The sequence below is a fragment of the Charadrius vociferus genome, unplaced genomic scaffold (genome assembly GCF_000708025.1).
Source record: "Charadrius vociferus isolate BGI_N301 unplaced genomic scaffold, ASM70802v2 scaffold192, whole genome shotgun sequence".
In the NCBI taxonomy this organism is placed as follows: Eukaryota; Metazoa; Chordata; class Aves; order Charadriiformes; family Charadriidae; genus Charadrius; species Charadrius vociferus.
In genome coordinates this window covers 3,175,300-3,195,892 of record NW_009647437.1, presented here as the reverse complement: position 1 = coordinate 3,195,892, position 20,593 = coordinate 3,175,300, and the positions used below count along the sequence as shown (strand labels likewise).

Genomic DNA, 20,593 nt, shown 5'->3' with positions numbered 1-20,593 from the left:
CCGGCACCGCTCGCCGCCGAACCGGCTGCACGCCGGGGGTTGCTCCGGCGGAGGGGGGAGGGAAACCACCCCGCTCAAGTGCTTCAGCGTTTCGCTTGCCTGTGACGCGAGCGCCGCGGTGACCGTCTCCGCCGCGTCTTTAAAGTTGCGTGTCATTTAGGGCGTGCGAGGCTCATTAGCGTGCGTGCTAATGAGAGGCAGCCCCTGTGACACCCTAAGCGGCCTTTGCTCCCGTAGCCGTGGGGCAGGTCTGCGTGCAGCTGGCCCGGCTGGTTGTCTAGAAGCGCGTATGAAAACCCGAGGATGGGTAAAAACTGCGCATTTGCTGCATGGGGGGTGGGAAGTCCTTTTCTGAAAATTATTGCATGCTTTCTTAAAATAGGGACCCTCATATAAATCTTTAGTTGGCACTTTCTGGTTTTCTGCTTGCAAAGTGCTTGAAATGAAGCAAGCTCTTCTATTCTAGAACTTAGTGGGGTTATTTCTAAGCACTCTGTAAATCTGCTGAAAGTAGATTGCATTTTTCAGCTGGTTGTTTTTTTTTTTCGGGGGGGGGTGTGTTTTCCTTGTTGTAGGAGATCATGATGGCCCAAAAGATTTTTAGAATACGTTTGCTGTTCTGCTTTCTGGCTGCATTCTTCATCTCTGCCCGAGCTGAGGAACACGCAGGAGAGAGTCAACATGCAAATATTCGCCTTGATAAGAACCTGGTACAAGATAAAGAGTATGTGTTTCATTTTCTAAAAATGTAAACTTTACTTCTTAATGACTTCCTTATCTCTTAATTCTTGTTATGTGAGTTGGACTTAAGCCTAGGGCACGCTCTTTTCTCAGGATTTTGTATGACTAGCTAGAGTCAGATAAGAAACATGCTTGCTCAATGCGTTTGTAGAGATACAAGACCTACAAAGGTCTCTCTGGGGCCTTTAGCCCTATGCATACTATAAAGAATCTCTTAGAGGAATCCTCCTTACCTAGATCAACATGCTTTAGACAAAATCATATTCTGAACAGGTAGAGTGAGAGGGTTTTTTCTCATTTGCTTCTTCATACAGACAAAACAGTAGTAGCAGGAAATAAAACTCCCTAGAATACTTCATGTTTGACTGGGAAAGATTTTCCTCCGGTTCCTGTGCTTTGGAAGACAGCCAAAAGGAGATTCGGGGCACTGCTTCTGTTGTTTTGATAACCTGCTAAGTAGGCCAGAAGAAATAAAAATAGGTACCTAAGGTGTTAGAGGCCACTGCAGCACCTGTAACAAACAACCTTTGTACCCACTTCACCTTATTATAAAACTGTAGCGTTTGGTTGTCCAGGGTGCTTTTAGAGAGAAAGTATTTCCTGTGTGCTTGACTGTCTGATCAAAGACTACGTTTGATGTAAACAGAGCATTAAATATTAACTGATGGATATGTTCTGGGTTTTGTTTGTTTATTTCTTTTCTTAGCCACATCATGGAACATTTGGAAGGTGTTATTGAGAAACCAGAATCTGAGATGTCTCCACAAGAATTGCAGCTTCATTACTTCAAAATGCATGATTATGATGGCAATAATTTGTTAGATGGGTTAGAGCTCGCTACCGCTATATCACATGTCCACAAAGAGGTAGGTGGAATTTTGTAATGGCATGTGTGTTTGGAAACAGTTCTGACTCTCTAAAAGCAGCTTACAATAGAACAGAACAGTTACAGCACATCTTCAGTTCACTTACAGTTTTGCCTGAAGATGAGATTATTTTTACCTTGATAGTTTTGGTTTGATTTATGAATGCGCTAGCTTTATCGCAGCTTTTCATGTCACATGGCAGTTTTCAAGTAGTCTCCATTGTAGTCTAAACTTCAGAGGGAGGAAGGACTGTAGAGTGACAGTGATTTGTCTGAGGGGATACTTTGGTAGGCAGGGATGGGGAGAAAGGGAAATTATTCAAAATAGGATAATGCTGATGAAGATTTATAGAAATAGCACGTGACACAATGTTGTTTGAGGTTCCAAGGCTGCAGTTTTCAACTCCAAACTGTTACTGCTGTGGATATGCAAACTTTAAGAGACCTCTTGCACAAAATTAGTATTAGAAGAACTAGTTATGGCCTGCCTTTTTCTAAACACAAATTCTATTTCCAGATAGGAATGTTTAAGGACAAATTAGGAAGATACAATCATTAGGAAGACAATACTAACACATTGTCTCGTACTGACCTTTTGGAAGTTACAATTCAGAATGGCATGACTTCCTGCATACACCTGTGGCAAAAAATACCTAGCTGAAAACAGAATAATGGCTTGCTGTTTCTTGTGCAGAGGTACCTCTTTGTATTACCCTTTGCTTGTAAGGGGTGTTACAAAGAATTATACTGACTTTAAGCTGCAGTGCTGGATTTTTCACTACTCTGTTACTGTCAAGCTTTGCATTTTGCAAGTTCTGACACAGGAAGATGTTTCTGTACTGTATAGAAACTATAGTGTCGATACTACATCAAGATCCAAATTAAGAATACATCTGTTAGATGATTATCCATCATTATACACTGTACTATTCAGCCTTTAGGACTTTCGGCTAAGAATATTAACGGGCTACAAGACTGCTTGTTCTGAAGTCCAGAGAACTTAGACTTCATAGCTTGCAGCTGGTGAAAGTTGCTTGTATTGGTATAAATGATTACATAAAACTTAGTGCCAAATTAGGCACCAAACACGAACAGCTTAACAAAAAATTAGTTGTCAGTAATCTGTCGTATGTGCCACTAGATGGGAAACGGCTAAACTGTTCAATGTATTTTTGTTTTTGTAGGAAGGTGGTGAGCACACCCAGGCAATGAAAGAAGAAGAGCTGATTAGTCTAATAGATGATGTCTTAAGAGATGATGATAAGAACAATGATGGATACATTGACTATGCAGAGTTTGCAAAATCACTGGAATAAGGTTTTGCGGGGGGCTTGTTTCTCCTTCTAACTACATGGAAATGTGAACCGGTATAATGTGATTCGTTACTGTCTCATATCAACCTCTGTGCTGTGAGAAGGAGAGCTGTACCAGTTCCAGCTGAATTTATTTGAAAGTTGTATGCGTTAAGAGATTGGATAACTCAGAGCAAGAGCCATGTTTGACTAAACGTAGCTACACATTTGAATCTTGAAGCATGGAAGCGTCAACAGTACTCAAACAGGGTACAGCTGGCAAACTCTTAAGTAGCTGTGTTTGAATACTAAACAGATCATATACAACCTAAATTTCAGGTTTTCTGTCATTTGGTTATATAGTACTTCTTTTTTTACATCTTCTATTTAAACTTATAAAATACCTAGAAATCAAGAAAAGATTACTGCATATAGGTGTATTTCAAGGATAAATGTCCTTACCTTCCCACTAATTACAAAGGAAATTTGCATATAAGTACAGGTGCTTGAAACAGCAATTGTAGAGGAAAAGCGTTTGAATTTGGTTTGTGTTTGAGGTCCACATGATACCATATGGACTTCGTTAAAGTCTGTAGGAATTGACTATTTTTAAATGTATGTACTTCCTAGCATGCCCTTACATTTTACATATAAACATATAAACGTGTGGTTTTGAATTTATTCTCATCCTTTACAGATTTACTTTTATATGTTAATTTACTGATATTTTTTCATTACCTTCTGTGGTGTTTTCTTAAGGAAATGAAAGTATTTTTATTAGATTTATATGTTGTATTAATGCTGTATATCATTTACTAGAGTAGCTTTTGCTGCCTCATTTTGAAGGTCACATTAACAGTAAACCAGTTTTATATTAAAGCCTCTGTTCAATTTGGTTTTTACAGTATTAGCCAGCAGGATAATCTAAGTGAGCAAGTAATGCTGCCTTGGTAAGGTTTAAGTTCATATTCCATGACACTTAAATTACGGTATTACTTTCAGGAGGTATTTCATAACTAACAGTTTCAAGCTACTTGAGTGTTTGCAAATTAACATGGTTCTAGAAATGTTTTCACTGTCTTGGCTCAGTACTTAGTAAGTCAAGCAGTTTAAGGATATTAGAGAAGTGATGTATTGCTGTGTTATTGCTATTTGGTGACTCTAAAACAACTGAAATCTTAAATTGCATTCAGTCATTATCCATTGATACAGGATCTAAATGTTAGCATATTTCTGTAAAATGTATAAAGAACTATTTTCTGTAAAAAATTATTCTTCTACAAGAGAAACACATTTGTAAAAGAAATTATTTCCCCTGTTTAAATGTTTGTGCAATGAATCCTGAGTGTCGGACTTCTTTCTTGTACTGATTTTTTATTTTGATACCTTTGTGGCCAGGGTTGTGCTGGTTGTACAAGCAATAAAAATAAGTTGGGGTTCGTGCACTCTGAAACTAGACACATGAGTCCTAGTGGGAAATGTACCTAATTTTCTGATGTATTTTTAACCCTGTCTCTGTTACTAGCAGTCATCTTAAGAGAAAGTTCTTCTTTCAGTTAAAGCATTTTTTTAAAGTATCTCTTTTGAGGGAAATCAATCTGGAGTGAATGTTTGATCAGCAGAAAGGATAAAAAATGCTTGCGGGTAGGCGAGGAGAAGAGGTTAAGCTCCTCGGCTTTGAGCACTTAAGGCAGGTTGCCTGTAGACCTGCCAACTTGTGTATGCTTATTGCATAAGCTTCCGAGTTTCGGATTTATTTGGGATGAAAAAGCAAAGACCAAGGAACTGACTTTTATATGCTGCTCTTAAATTATGGTTTTCTTATTAAGCGCAGTCTGTAAACTTAGTTCAGCAACTGCCTGTGAGGCACATATATATGTGTGTTTTGTTTATATATGTATTTATTAACTGCTACTGTATGTGGCAAAAGACACACACCATACAAGTTTTATATCAGAAATAATTACAATAAATGCAGGTAATGTGAACATTGTTTATCAACTATTTTAAACTTGTTTTTAAGGGTTCAGAAGTGTGTATAAATAGAAAAACGACTTACCGGAAATGGAGAATAAAATTAGCACCTTTGATTTCATGATGCACGAAGAAAGATCAAAACAAAATTTCTGCTTTCCTAGAAAGAACAGTGCAAGAAATGCTACCCAAGCTGCAACCTGCATCATCATGTCTTACTCAGCCGCCTAAAACAAATACACATACTTAATTAAGTGCACTTAAAGATAAATGGTTTAACAGCTGTCTAGGGAACTTTCTCAGTTATTAAGTAGAAAAGTGTAAAATTGCTGAGAGCAACGGTGAGTCAGACTTTTTTTTTTTTTTCTTTTTCCCCCAAACATAACTAATTTGTGAGCTAGTTGTAGCTCATGTGGTACCCTAAATATGCTGGTACAGCTCATATATACATACAGTATTTTCTATGTCATATATATATATAAAATATAGAAAATACAGCCTTTACGACATAAGTACTCATCAACTTTATAGTTTAACAACTTTATAGTTTAACAACTTTATAGCTGTTTTACCTTCTGTAGAGCAGTACTATCTCCATTTCCCAGAGAAGTAACAAAGCAGAAGGGGTGTGTGATTTACTGAAGGTCAATCCTATCCCTGGCAGAAACAGATAACCGAGAGAACACTGTTGTGGATGATCTTCACCTCTTCCTAGTCTATGATCTCAAGGGATGGGGATTAGTTTTCCCCATTAGAGGAGAACACATCTGGCCTTGCATTACTGTTATGCTATGTGCCCAGTTTAAAGTATCTAGATTATTTGCTTTTACCTGACAAAATACTGCATAAGCTAGCAGCTGAAGAAAATACTTAAACTTGTTCTTGAAGCACTCCTAAACTGAGTAGGTTTTTTATTAGTTGATCTAGAACAGAGTCTGCATATGAAGGAGAAAAATCTTCACTGCTTGTCCGGTGCCTGTCAGAATGCTGTTAATGATAAGAATGACTGCCTAGAACTTCCCAGCAACAGTTTTATCTGCACATTCACACAGGCTTTGCTACCTTTTGTTTTTTTTTTATTTTAAATTAATCACCTATAACCTCAAAATGTCTTAGATTCATTAAGGAATGGTTACAGGCTTACAAATCCCGATTTCATGTGAAGTATTTTTTAATACTAAAATTCACAAGTGGAAGAATGCTTAATTCAGGCATAATGTCATAATCTATATAGCCACTAGATAGCGTATTGACACTGCAAATTCATTACCTGCGGTCTGTAACTTGGAGTGATTCAACAACCTGTATTTCCCTAAACCATCACCGCTACTCTGGTTACAGGCAAGGCTTGCTCCTCTGTCTTCCAGCACCGCATTGCCAGTATGATGCCCGCGTTTTCATTACTTTACACCTGCCATAAATATTGATCACAGCTGGGACTGGTTACCGGTAATTAATTTTCATTGTTTAGGAAATCCAAATCCACTTGAAGTGATAGTAAAGAAACTTGCATTGTAATATTGTCAGTAAAAATAATTGCGTAACAGGAAGGCTTTCTAACAGGAAGGCACCGGGCTTGGCCTGACTTCTTGACCACCTCTAGGTGACCTATAAGAGGGTCTGTGAGGAATTACAGTGGTCTCGACCAACGTTAAAGAACATCAGAGGGTTTTAGTAGGACCTGGAGTCTTACTGGTTTTGCATCAGATGTCACTAAGAGCTTCTGTCACTGTTCTTACAAGGCATAGGTCCAGTGTGGTCTAATCATCCATTTTGCCTAAGGTGAGGCTTACTGATTTTTTCTTCCTCCCCCATTACGGTCTCACTGTCTGCCCGTTGCACCCTGGAACAGCTGCATAACGGTCCAAGTTTTTGGTAAACAAATTAGAGCAAGGATCATTGCATACCTTAGTGGGAATTATTTGTTATCACAAAGACTTTGTGTGCTAAAAGTTTCATCAGCACAGATTCTCTGTCCACATTGAGTGAGATCCATTACAAGGGCAGTTATTAATGCCTTACAGAAGGTTTCTCTGAAGTTACATTTTTCTCCCCATTCTTCGAGGTAAATCCTGAACAACAGCCTAAACCTTAAGGGTAATACATACTGTAATTGTCACTACCTTCCTCAGCTAAGCAGGAGTTTTACATGTAGGTAGAGGGCAGTGTAACATATGACTCAAAGTCTACTGCCAGATATGAAATTTTACATGAAATCAGTACTGCGGTGAACTCAGTGTCAACTTCTGCCACTTTATCCAACTGAGTGACTGACAGCACTAGATTTCAAGAAGGCAAATGTCAATAAACTCCGAGAGTAGGTAGGGAAGAGCTCATAAGAGGGAAATATAAGAGAAAAATTATGGAAAGCTGTTAGTTCCTTCAAGAAATGCTAATAAGAAACCAAGTGCAACCTATGCCAGTTTAGAGGAAAGTAAGGGAATTCAGCAGAAGTCAACCAATTCACAACCTTTTAATTGACCACAAACATAAGAGAGATATATCGTTAATGTAGAAACTAGGTCAGTTGGTTGAGACCCCAGCACAGTACTCCATTCATGGCGGGGTTGGTGGGGTGTATACAGCTAGTAAAGACAAAATGTATCAAGCAAAACTTACCAAAAGTAAAAGAAATTTTACAAGTAAGGTTGTAAGAGAAAACCAAAGGGAAGTTTGGACCACTGCTCAAAGATGGGGTGCTATCAGAAAAGGATGTTGAGGAAGCCAAAGAGTTTAATGTCCTTTTTTTCTCCCTTTTTCATCTATCTTTACTAAAGAGGGCAACAGCAAGCAGACAGTGCAATTATTACCAGGAGAAGTGGGTAAAATTTCAGCCTAAAGTATGTGAAACCTGCTTAGAGAGGAACCAGTTAAGTTAGATGTTTTCCAGTTGCCTGAGCCTGATCAGGTTCATGCTAGGAGTCTTAAAGGGAGGGTGAAGTAATGGCCATAGATGTCATACAGCTTGAATTTATTAATTTTTATTTTTTTTTTGCAAGGCCTTTAGCAGTACGTCCTATAATATCCTTATGGACAGGGTAGTGAACTGTGATCTAAATGAAACTACTGTGGGAAGGGGCAGGAGGTCAAGTCTGGTTGGCTAATTGTATCCACGGGGTAATTCCATCGTAACCTACCAAAATACACATCTTGCAAGGAATTCTGTGGGCCTTGGTTCCATATCAAGTTTTATTTGATGTTTTCATTGAAGGCATAGAAGATGGAATATGAAGTATGATTATTAAACTTGCAGATAAAGCAAGGAAGGACTGCAGATGTTATAGCTGCTAGAAGATCAGAATTTAAAATGATCTTGATATATTTAGAGAAGTCATCTAAAATGGATGGAATGTAATAGTGCAAAATACCATGCTCACACATAAATAATCATCTGTACTTGTGTAAATGTCTAGGTACCAGTTCAAAAGAGAAAAATCCAGCGACTATGGTGGAATATGCTGAACATGAATGGCAAAGCCCTCACATTCGGATGTCTAAAGGGTCTTAAAGACTACTGAAAGAGTCCATGTGGGCTGATCTCCACTGTTAAAGACTCTCCTGGAATACCATGTCCTGTTTAGTGCGCTGCACTTCAATAAAGATATGAACTAGATGGCAAGAGGCCAGAGGAGATCAGCAAAAATGGACAGAGGTCCAGAAAAAATGAGGGAATATTGCAAGAAATGTGGGATTTTATTGCTGAAGAAGTAACAAGTGAGAAGAAGTGAGAAGGTTAATAGTCTTCAACTAAAAAGTTGTTGCAAAGAATAAGGAAATAATATGTTCTTGGTGGAAAGATCAGGAATAATAAAACATAGAGAAGCACAAACCAAACAGCTTGGGAGATTTAGATTAGACATCAGATAAAACTTTTATATCAACAATAGGACACTGTAGCTTGGGGTGGCGTGATTGTAACTTGGTCTTGGGATAAAAAGGTGGAATTAATAATTTCTCCAGACCTGCTCCGGTGAAAGCCTGTATCTCAGTGATTCTATGACTGTCAGCATCCATGAGGACTTGTCCCCTACGGCAGGTTCCACAGCTGATGTCCTGCTCAGTCCTGTCAGGGTGTGCTCACTGTCAACAGCACCTAAGTGCAAAACCCCACCAAGTTTCTACTGAGCATGTTCAAAACGTGATTGTCAAGAGCCAGAAGTGAACACGTTGAGCCAGAATGTGGGGAAAAAAGCATATCCCTGACTCCAAGATAATGCTACACTTAGGATTCAAGTCCTAACTCCGGAGCACAGAGATACCAAAGCTTCTTCACAAAAAAGAGCAACTGTAAAAAGACTGTTAAGTCTTTAAAATGACAAAGTGAGTTTCTAGCCCTGTTTTCAGCAAATAGTCAACTATTTTTGTTGACATTGAGAACAGAGTGTAAGAGCATCCACACTGAGTCAAAACAAAGGTCCATCTAGCCCAAAAGCTTGCTTCAGATAGTGTCCAAGAACAGATGCTGATGGAATACTAAACAGAGAAAACATGGTGTCATACTTCTCCCAAATACGAGCCCAGGCTCCAGCAATTTGTAGGTCAGGGGCTTGACTTCAACAACAACAAAACCAACTAAAGTCAGGAGCTCAGAAAGATCAAGGCTTAAATATTAAAGTCAGCCAATTCTGTTAGCTAAAAACAAAGTCTCATGGGACATGGGCAAAGTCCCATGGTCAATGGTACGTGCTGGGCAGATTTTACTGTTGCCATTGCTACGCTATAACGTTCACTACAAGCTAAAGGGATGATGCAGTGGGTAAGTATGATCCCAGGAGACCACATTAATGCAGTGGTATAGCACAACTATACCATTTCCATATGTCACATTCTTCTTACTTAAAGTGAGAGACACTGAAAATTGTTTAATGAATCTGTTTGCCTCTGGTTTTGGTCACACTTCAAGAACAGTCTTTAAAAATGACCCGATTATGAGAAAGCCCTAAGCACATCTTTTGAAATAAATCCTCTTTAAGAATAGTAACACTATGCCTCAGAACTTTTTTTGTCATAAAACCAGAAATAAGCCGCAAAACACATACGCTGAAAAATAATATTGACTTGAGTCTCATCATGTGTGGCTCACAGCCATCAGAGACTGACATATTGGCACAAATCATGGCAGGTATGATTTTTTTTTGACCCAGGAAAGCACAGGGGTGAGTAGAATGAGATTTGAATGGTGTTGCCTTTGGGAGAGGTCTCCAGGGACTGTGCAGAAGGGACTGTAAAGCCATGCTGTCAGCTTCAGCATGGATTGCAGTGGGAGTCAGGAAACACACGGGTGAGGATTTTAGAGAGCAGTAGATTCAGATAGGACTAGTCTTAGGGAAGGAACATGTCTGCTTAGGATACATGCAGAGTTGTTTAGAAACCTTACATATGCCACCATAAATTTATGAGCACATTGGCACTGACTAGTTAAGATCTCCAAAGACCCCATAACACATATATGTACACACACTGAGGCAGGAACCGCTTTCAGTAACCAAATAATTCTGTCACCAGACAGCCTAAAACTATTCAAAGGCACCATTTCTAGCCAAGACCAACAGATTTGAAATATTTTTTTAATCTCTAGGCAAATGAGTTTTCAGGATATGACAAGCCAAAAAGTCTTTAGGAAACTCTCCAGGCAGATGATCTCATTTTTTTTAGCCATCATCTCTCTTAAACACCTTGACCAGTTTCCTTCAACTTTTCCAAAAAATCTATCCCTGAATAAGATTATGCCTGTGAAGTTGTAGGTGTATAGGGCTAATTTTGGCAAAGTGAGGAATAGGAATAAAATCAAGTTTATAACGGAAACTTAAGGACATCTGCCATTTACTGAATTCTGTTCAGTGTGATCTACATAATGAATGATCTTTCCATTGTAGCAAAAATATAAAGTGCTTTTATTATCATCAAGGGAAAAGACCACTTCCTCCATATGAAGTCCTACCTATGAGACAAAAAGACCTGGCAAGTCATACAAGTATTTTTGCTTCCTCCCACTAAAATGTTTATAGGATCCAGATTCATTTCCTAAGGTCTGGCTCAAGGATTTGTGCAGAGTATTACACCATGTTGGCAGTGCAGAATGATGGCAATTTCTGACTGCAGATGTGTCTCTACCACAGACGTTATTAAAATTGCAGCATGGCATTGACATACCCAACTAGCTTTAAATGAGCCAGCCAAGGTACTGCTGACACCACGGCAATGCCATCACAGCATGCAGCACCACTGCAAAACCCTCGATAAAAGCAGAGTACAGTAAATGGTCAGATATTTTTTCCAGGCCATCCTGAACACTGTCTTCCTGGGATAATGTTACTAATTGGTCCCAAGCTACCTAGTTTAATGAGAATTCAGGTTTGTCAGAGTTCTAAATCATCTGAAGGTCCAGTAGTGTGGGTAGTTAAATAAAAATATTCTGGGTGGTTGTAAAGTCTGCCTCTAGATAGTTCCTAGCTCCTACAGTTCTCATTGATGCCCTGTTTGGGAAAACACAGCACATAGAGAGTTTTTACTGAGATCTGGAAATTTTCTGGGTTGCACAATAATTAAGGAAAAACTCTAGAGACCTTACACAAGCCTTCTCAGATTCCTGTGGCAGTTAGAGGTCCTTTCTAGGGGCTTGTAAAGCTCAGTCTAATAAAAATATCTGTAGGTAAAGGGTTATATACGCTGCAGATCAGAGAGCACATTTCCATCTAATATGCAATTGAACCATCATCTATGGATACTACTCCCAGAAACAGCATATCATCCTCAAAGTTACTTAAGGTCCGCTAAACCCCGTCCCACTCGTGGCCCACACTCATGACACTTATTTCCGGTCTCCGAATGACCTCCCAACACAACCGCCACACCTGGGGACAACTCAGTTCAGCCTGAAAGCTCTTCCTGTTGACCTCTCCAGTATTGTTTAGAAATGCAGAGAAGAAAAAATTATTCAGTGGACCAAATTAAAGTGATTTGAAAAGCTGCCAAACTAACTCATCTCCAGGAACTAGCAACTTCAGCCTAGTGCTCAGACCAGCAAGGAGATCTGAAAAACTGGTCCTGATCCTATATGACAGGCAATGCCAGTCAGAAATACAACAAGTGGACAGCAGTGGAGACGGTAAAGAGTGAGCAGAGGAGAGCTACAAAGCCATCATACATACCCAAACCTGAGATGCACTGAAACTTACGCCATTAGATGCCACCTTCCCAAATTGTGCTCCCTGGTTGTGTAATCTCAGTCTGCTTAAAACAACTTCTGTCAACAACAAGGGCTACAATATAGGACTAAGTATGTCAGTGAACCAAAGTACAGCCTCAAAAGACATTGGTCATTTTGGGAAATGTTTAAACTGTCAAGAATGCCTACCAAGTTGAGAGCCTTGGACAGGGAACCTCTTGCACTCAGGCTGTTTAGCTGTGACTCCAGCTTCAGCTTGAGGACCAACCACAGGGGAGCATCGAACTCCAGATGTTTTTCCTGCTCCCTCAGGAAAGAAGAAATATACAGTTACTCTCTGAAAATGTGCGTTCAAGTGACTTTTCAGTGATACATGAGCTTGGAAACGCCATGACTATTCATCTAGGCCCTTCCACACACAAAACTTCAGTTTGTGGTGCCATAGGGCATGGGAAATTTCAGCTCAAGCAGCTAAAGCCTGGCAAAATTATAAAAAATCAGAAACAAGGCCTTCTAATGGAAACTGTTAGACAGCATTAGCTGTTGGGCTACTGTCATCTTCACAGCCAGAGAGTGATTTAATCTGTCAGTTATGTGAGCACTTGGAGTGATGAATAGGTCTTTGTATTCATTCACAGCAAGTGCGTACCCAGAATGACATACGATGTGGTGGGGGTTTTTTGTCTGATAGTCCACTGGATCTCTAAAGAGCCAGGAGTTTGCACAACATGGCTATCCAAAGCAGTGCCACAAAAGATACCACCCATGTTCAGAAAGAGGGATTCCCAAGGTGTCTGACTGGTGTCCTTCCTCCTTAGCTTCACTTGTCCATCATTACCCATGCAACTTAAAAGCCCCATGTCAAGAAAGGTGCCCAGTTTTTCCCTCAGTTTTAGCCATCCCTGGTAGCCACACTTATAATCAGGGTGGCACACGGGCACAAATGCTGCTTGTCCATGGCTGCCAGCAGAAGGTAGGGCAGCCACAGGGCTCCTCCACAGAGCCCCTCCACAGAGCCACGCAACTTAGACCTGCTAGGGCCATGCTAGCAGCCCAGAGTTTTTGGGTGACCGCACACCCAGAGGTGCTCGGTTATGCTGGCAGCATGGGGAGCAGAGCAGGGGCACGAGGCTGCCCAAGCCAAGTCACTCCTTTGCAGAGTGACTTCCCCACACTTTATCAGTGAGAACAATTTTCTGACTCCTTTTGTTGCTGCAGCAGCACAAAAGGACTGGAACAGGGCCAGCAACTCATGTCATGTTTTTACCTGGTATAACTGACAGCAGAGTATGCTCTATCATGTGTCAAAATAAAAATTAAAAAAAAAAAAAAAGCCTTTAAATAAAGCTGGTTACAGGTCTGCCAAGCTCTGGTGGACATAGCAGTCCACCCTTCCCCGGCAACTGCCTGGAAAGGAATATAATCCCCTGTGGAATAGAACCACAGGAGGACAGGAGTGAGGTTTGCTATCTGGTCAAGGTCATTTATTAGCTTGGCTTTTCTAATCCTTGGGAAGCCAGTGGCAACTAGTCCTAAGCCAAACTCCTTTTTCATTGCCATAGATACAAATGATAGTGCACACCAATTTGAGCAAAATGAGATGGCTGTAAAGCTTCCAAGGATATTTCCAAATGTCAGCCAAAAACTCTCTGAAAACTCTCAGTTTGCAATAGATTACTACATGCGACCCTATAACCCCTCCTCCCAGGACAGATACAGCTTCTGGACTCATACGTGTTGTAAATGGTGTGAGAAATGGGAGTCTATCACCAGTCACCCTCCAACACATCCCATTTCATTTTGGCACCACCCACAAAGATGATTTCTACTGTTTAGATGAATATGGCCTATTTATTTTTCTTTTATTCTTGTGCTGAGTTATTTTTTAGCACTTAATCCCAGTGTGGACAAGGTGCTCGGACTTTGCTAGCTCAGTCAGATCCTAAACAACATGAATGATGTTTTCCCTCTCTCTCTTCACTTCCTGAGCTGCCCTTAAACATACATACTCTTGACTCTTAAGGGTGAGCTGATCCTGGGAGGAGGCACAGCAGAGAAGAGGTCTGTGTGGGTGATTTGGGATGATGGTATGGGATTTGGAAGGGACAGGGCACAGCTGCCTCCCCCAGATCTGTGCTGAGGAATTGAGATATTATGGCCACAGCACGAAGGCTTGACTCCCTGCTGTGCTGCTGGGGTGTCCTGCCTGAGCAGAGCATGGTGCTACCAGTGGGTCACAACCAGAGAAAGTGGGGGAATCTTTTCCTCTCCCATTTTCCTGCAGGTCAGACCTAGGTTTTTGGAGAGCACCTTTCCTCTATCCTCAGTGAGCAGCTGGACCTAGGGCCCAGTCAATCTCTATTTTGGAGTATCATGAAAGGTTTGAATGGTGGTGCCCATCACTACCAGAAAGCAAACCATTCCTCCAGGCGCAAGACTGTCAGAGCTGGCTCCTAATTTTTATCTTATCCGGCCACTGCAAAAGAAACCGTTGAAGTGCTGGCAAGCCATGAACTATGAGTAGGCACTTACATCCATCCCTATTCATTGAAATGACAGGAATGATGTGCTTAAAGCTAAGTATGTGAGTAAGTGCTTCACTGAAAGGCATAAACCTTGAGAGGCAGTTGTCAGAGGACAGGAGATAAGGGCAGGAACCTACAGCAGTTGCTTCATTATGTTCACCTACAGCACAGGAAGGGGTCTACTGTCCAATGTGAGTGAAGTTATCTGCATTTGGGAACCATGAGACTAGAAGTGAAGTTAGGCTGGGACACTACACAGAAGGAGCATTTGCCATTTACACATCGCAGAGAAAGACCATGCAGAAGGGTAGCTGTAAAGATGAAAGTCACTTCATGCGGTTAATAGGATCATTGAACTACCATCAACCTGGATAATTAGAGAGAAGGTACCAGCTTCTCAGTGTGTTCTCTCCTTTTGATAGACAGCTCCCAGAAGTCATGCATGATTTTCATAAGGCGAGATAATAAGCTGTCAGTTGTAGGAAGCCTAGAGTGAACCACACAGAAAATCAACATGGTCTGAAAACAAGAAACATGTCAGAAACAGTTTCTTTCTGTAAAAATAAAATAAGGGATTGATTTGAACAAGCAAGCTTTGACTTACAAGTAATATTCTAGTCATCAACAAAATAGGAGGAAAGTATCTATTTGTGGGATTCCAGAGTGATTTGATAGGAAACATGCTGAAATTAACTCTTGGTATGAATTTGTCCAGTGTCACTCCTTGCCTTCCAAGATGCATGACTTCATCCTCAGCTCCTCTTCTTCCCTGTAGACAACAAGTTAGAGAGAACAAAGAGAAGAAAGGGAGATGGCAGGACAGTGAGGTGGGAGGAAAGCATAGAGGAACAGTACTCAATACTTCTGTATGTTATAACCCATATATCATATACATGTTTTGACTCTCAATAAATATGCTTACTTGCGTATTTACTTAAATAAGTAACAAGGAAGACTTAGATGGTCATCTAGTCCTGTGATGACTGGACATTATTTCAAATAGAAGACACTTGAGAAAACTCACGTAACCCATGGCCTTTGCAAGGGTGCCATGTGGGCTGTGGGGACAGGATGGGATGGACGTGGGCACGTGGGTACACCTGGCCCAGTAGGGCCCATGGCCAGGCAGAGCTCTGGGAGCTGGAACTCAGCCCTGCTTCAGCATCAGTGGGGCAGGGGCTGATGGGCCCGGGGGCCTGACATGGGCTGGACAGGGACATTAGTGCTCCTTAGTGCCCCCAGCACCCTGGCAGCCATGGCCCAAATGCCAAAGACATCCCAGGCCTATGTGAAGACACAAAAGCAAGAAGCAGGTTGTGCAGATATAGCTATATCCAGCTGTTTTGGGGCAAATCTAGAAGTGCTGGTAAAGGGAAGATGTAAACTCCATTATCCTGATCCGCATGGTGGAGTTGCCCCAAGCAGGGCAGACACTGTTAGCCATGAAGAGCCCCAACACCTCCATTCCTAGCAATGGGGAAGAACACATTTTTCATGGCCAAGGAAGGACCGATTCAAGTCAAACGCTGTCATCCTCCCCTGCTCCGCTCTTGGCCCACTCTGGGACTGCCCATGATGGCGCTTTCCAAGATGGGGAGAGGAGGAGGTTGGAAAATTGAGGTTATCACTGTCCTCTCAGCACATTATTTGTCTTGAGAAGGATCAGACACCCGGGTTTACTCAGGTGGAATACTCTGCATGAGGCCTTTATTTACTACTACATTTTTTTCAGCAGAGAGAGTCAAAAATTTGACAGCGAGTGACAATTTGGGTTGCTGGGCTTTAGTGGTTTTTATTTTTCTCCCCTCGGTGACTCGTGCCAACTGTTACTTAATGCATATGAAACACGCAGTTTCCAGCCCTTTCTCACTGGTGTGAAGTAAGAGTTTGGCACGTGTTGAAAACAACAAGCAGAAATTAACTTGCTCTTTCCCATCTTTAATGTCAATACCCGCCAGTAATTACTTGGAGAATTAAACATGTAGTCATCTTGCCGTCACCTTAATTCTCCACATTAAAAAGGGATTATATAACAAATTAGCCTGATTTAGTCTATCTTCCAGGGACTTACCCGGTAGTTCACTCTTCTTTATTACATTAGCAGTCAAAGAAGCTTTTGGTTTTCAGAGATGTTATGAAATCCTTTCCCAAGTTCAGATCACCAGTTCCAGGAATTGCTGAAGCGCTTACTGCTCTGGAACCACCTCCTTAGTATTTGCAGTGCCTGAACTCCAGCTGACCCACCACTCAGTGAAAACACAGGGGTAGACACTTCTAATCTGATCTTCTGACATTCGCCTTCAGTTTAGAAAAAATGATCCCCCAATTCACCAGGGTCATAGCCCCTCACACGCTTTCCTGTGCTTGTTTAAATATAACCCAGGGTTCAGATTTGGGGTATGTGATCATGAAGCCTCTTCTAATTCTGCCTCTGGTGATGGTTTAGTGGGAAGCAGTGGTTGCAAAGCACAGCTAGATGCCTTTCCACCAGTTGTGCAAGAACATCTCCATTGCCTTCAGTGACAGGGATATCTGCTGACCAGAAGAGTAAGTTGCAAAGACACAGAGCATCTTATTCTTCCTCAGCTGACTGTACATTGGAGAACTAATGCTTCTTTCATAAAGACCACAGAATGAGGTCTGCTGGTTGCTTGCCATCTGAAGGCCTGATGCAATGCCCACTGAAGCCAAAGGCCATTTTTTTTCTGCCTTTACAGGCTTTAGATCATCACCTTACTCAAAACACTAAACCTTTGAGTATTTCAAGCTTTCGGGTCAAACCCCTTTACTTTCTGCATTCTTTGCTTTTAGCCGTAACAAGTCCACTACAACTACAAGTTGCCACTACAATGCTAGATTTGATGGCAAACAGACCTGTGAATCAATACAGAAACAATAATTTACTCCTGTTTTTCCCTTTCCTTTTTTCAACTTCTCCCCTGAGGGTGTAAACCCAACTGCTCCAGATAGGCCCTTCGCATACTCACTGGAATTGCAACTCCATGTTTTACTGTTCTAGAATGACGTAAACATATTAATATGGCCAACAGATAACTTCTATGGAGACAAATAGTAAATGTTATTGCTTGGTTTTAAGCAATAATTCCCAGGTTTCTTACAAAAAAAAGTTTCACATCTATTTTAAAGAAAAAGTCTCATCTATTTTAAAGAAAAATGTCTGATAAAAAAAAGAAAAAAGAAAATTATATTCTTATTTTCCAAGACTGAACGGTAAGTCTGTCCTCCTGTACACATCTTCTCATTAGTCTGAGTTGCATGCCTTTGCAGCTGATCCTGAACTGCTTGTGAAAGGTGTTGGCCTGAAATGTGGGGTAACTGAGCTCACCCACGTATCTGCGTTACTTCTACAGCGTAGGCAGGGAAAGGGTGCCCGTCCCCATTGTGCTTGCAGCACTCGCCTGAAGAAGTCCTAAAGGACCAGTTGCTGATGACAGCTCTCAGTACTGCCCCACCGTCAGGGTTTTCACATTGCAGACATGCAGGACTTCAGAGGGTGATTAAGTGACCACGGCTTTTGGTCACCACTGGTGGAGGCCACGGTAAGCCAGAGGCGGAGGTACCTGCACTCCACTAGCGATCCACTCCCTGTTCGGTAAGTAAAACAGAATCTGAAGAAAGAATTAAAAATAGTCCCTTGTTCAGAGTTACTGATACTTACAGCTACTGATTGTGACAAATAAACGTTCTGTTTAATTCTGGTCTATACTACAGCGAACAGTTCTTGACTGGCAAGGTTTGGAGATGACCACAGTGGCTCTTAAAAAACCCACCCCTCTTAGTTTTGATTTCTGTCATTCTCTGCTATATATATAATTTGCCCATGCAGTCACCTCCTGACTCATTAACCCACATTGCTTTGAGAAAGTTCAGTTAAGGAAAATTCAGTATAAAGCCACATTTTTTCGAGTACCCTCATGTTCTGCCTACAACAGTTGCAAAAGAATGGTGTTTGTTTATCCAGCTGCATAAATGATCAGTAATGTTCAACTGACATTGAAGTTGCCCTTTATAAAGTTTTTAGGAGAGGTGGTGGTTTTTTTTTTTTATTATGAAGACCTGGTTCTGTCAGATGCTTTGTTTTATTCCCAACAGCCTCTGACTTAAGAACAGCTAAACATTCTCATGGGAGGAATATATTGTACTATGCTTTAACATTCATCAAAGTAATGAAAGTCACCCAAAGAGGAATTAATTGGTCCTAAAATGACATACAATTGTTGAACAATTAAGTAATATTTCATCAGAATTTGTTCATAGTAATCAAAATCTATGTGCAAACATGCAATCTGAGATCAAAACTCCGTGTATTTGCCTAAGGAGTGATGGCTTACAGCAGATAGGCTGGATAAATAAAATAAAAATCCCTAACCCTCAAGTGACAAACCACATGGGTAGCAATAGCAGTTCCTGCTGCCTTTGGGGATCTTCACACCCAGAAATGGAAAAATTTGCAGTAATTGTCCTTGCAACCATGCTATTACGTGCAGTGTGACAATAGCTATTTTCAACCCCCCCCCCCCGCAAAAAACTAAAAGCCTCTACCCGCTTAGAGTGGATATACAAAATAAAAAGGATGCCTTACAGAAATGGAGAGGGATAAAGAATCTACTTCAGTAGAAAGGATTTCTACACATATCAAAGTAAAGACTCAATACTTTGATAATGTGATTTTTTCCTCAATTTTACACTTTTGCAAGATTTTACAATGCTGATTTAAACATTTCCAGTGCTGCAGCCTGGTTTAATGTTAACACATCCCACTGGTGATGTGAACTACATGCTCCCCCATGCCAACACGCACAGCTTTAGTTGAAAGCTCAGTTGCTTTTACTTTTCCATCTAGTACTTTTGCTTTGGTCCCCAGTGCCAGGCAGTATTGTAATAGTGAAAAGAAATATTACTGTAATATATTACATTAAAATACCTCCTGTTCTATAAAGCCTGCTAGTCCTGTAAAGTGAAACACTCTTGGAATCCTGATAACTCAACAGAAGGCAAAACAACCAGACATTGGCAGTTTCTGTAGAATATTCGTGACCTTCATTTTTAGTCCAGCAGCATGGACGGGGTGGAATTGCATTGGCAAGACCGCACATTTGTCAAAAAAATTTCAGCCGCCCCCCACCCTGTGCAGTTACATGGGATTCAAAACACCAAAAACAACTTCTGACCTCTCTGCTCAGAGATCACCCTCAATTGTGGCATTCTACGAACTGGAAAAATAAACAAAGAAAACTGGGTTTATACAAAAGAACAGACCATCAAACCAAAAATGTTTCAAAGGAAGAGCCTGAGCCAACCAGCTACGCATTAGTATATCTGCCTCAGAGAGATTTTCCACCCCCCCTCAAAAAACCCCAAGCAAACCATGCATTAATTATCCACTTGGATGTTTTTTCTGCAAATGTTTTGCTTTAAAAAAAATCAAAGAGGAGGAGTTAGAGAGGGCTTGGACATTAAAAAAAAGGAAGAGGAAAATTGCATCCTAAAATGTTGAGGGACGTATTGCTTAGTGAGGGATGTATTTAGAGAGGTTTCATGGAAGTTCCTCACATTAATCCTGCTAGCAACTAGTAGGACTTGTGTTGCAGGGCTTGTGGCCTTGGGTCTACAGGATTGCCACAACACACCAGAGCAACGCCTGTAGGAAAAATAGAGAAACAACTCTAGAGTACATAAGAATGAAACTACAGAGAACCACAAGCAGGTTTTAAGAGCAACGTAGGGGGAAGACAACAGGGGCGGTGAAAAAAATGGAGGTAGGAAACACCTTGAAAACCATAAGGTGCTAAAAGATTCATTCAGAAGCATCTTGTCCAAAGTAAAATATTACTATTGTCTCACTTCATTGACAATGCCATTTCCATAGGGTCTAGAATCTGATCTGGCACATCTAATTTACAGAAGCTTATAAAATTTGTTTACTATAACAGCACATGAACAATGATGTACTATGGATTTTACATGAATATTTTCTTTTTCCACAGAAGTCAACAAAGTCGTGCCA

At 40.9% G+C, this 20,593-nt stretch overlaps 1 protein-coding gene across 1 annotated transcript; it reads left to right on the top strand.

The window, feature by feature from the left end:
* Nucleotides 1-289: 289 nt before the first annotated feature.
* Nucleotides 290-3,040, top strand: MCFD2 (multiple coagulation factor deficiency 2). Its single transcript, XM_009880665.1, has 4 exons — nt 290-307; nt 576-724; nt 1,448-1,607; nt 2,791-3,040. Exons 1-4 carry the CDS (start codon nt 290-292, stop codon nt 2,920-2,922), a joined length of 459 nt encoding a protein of 152 aa, XP_009878967.1. The 3' UTR covers nt 2,923-3,040.
* The last annotated feature ends 17,553 nt before the right edge of the window (nt 3,041-20,593 follow it).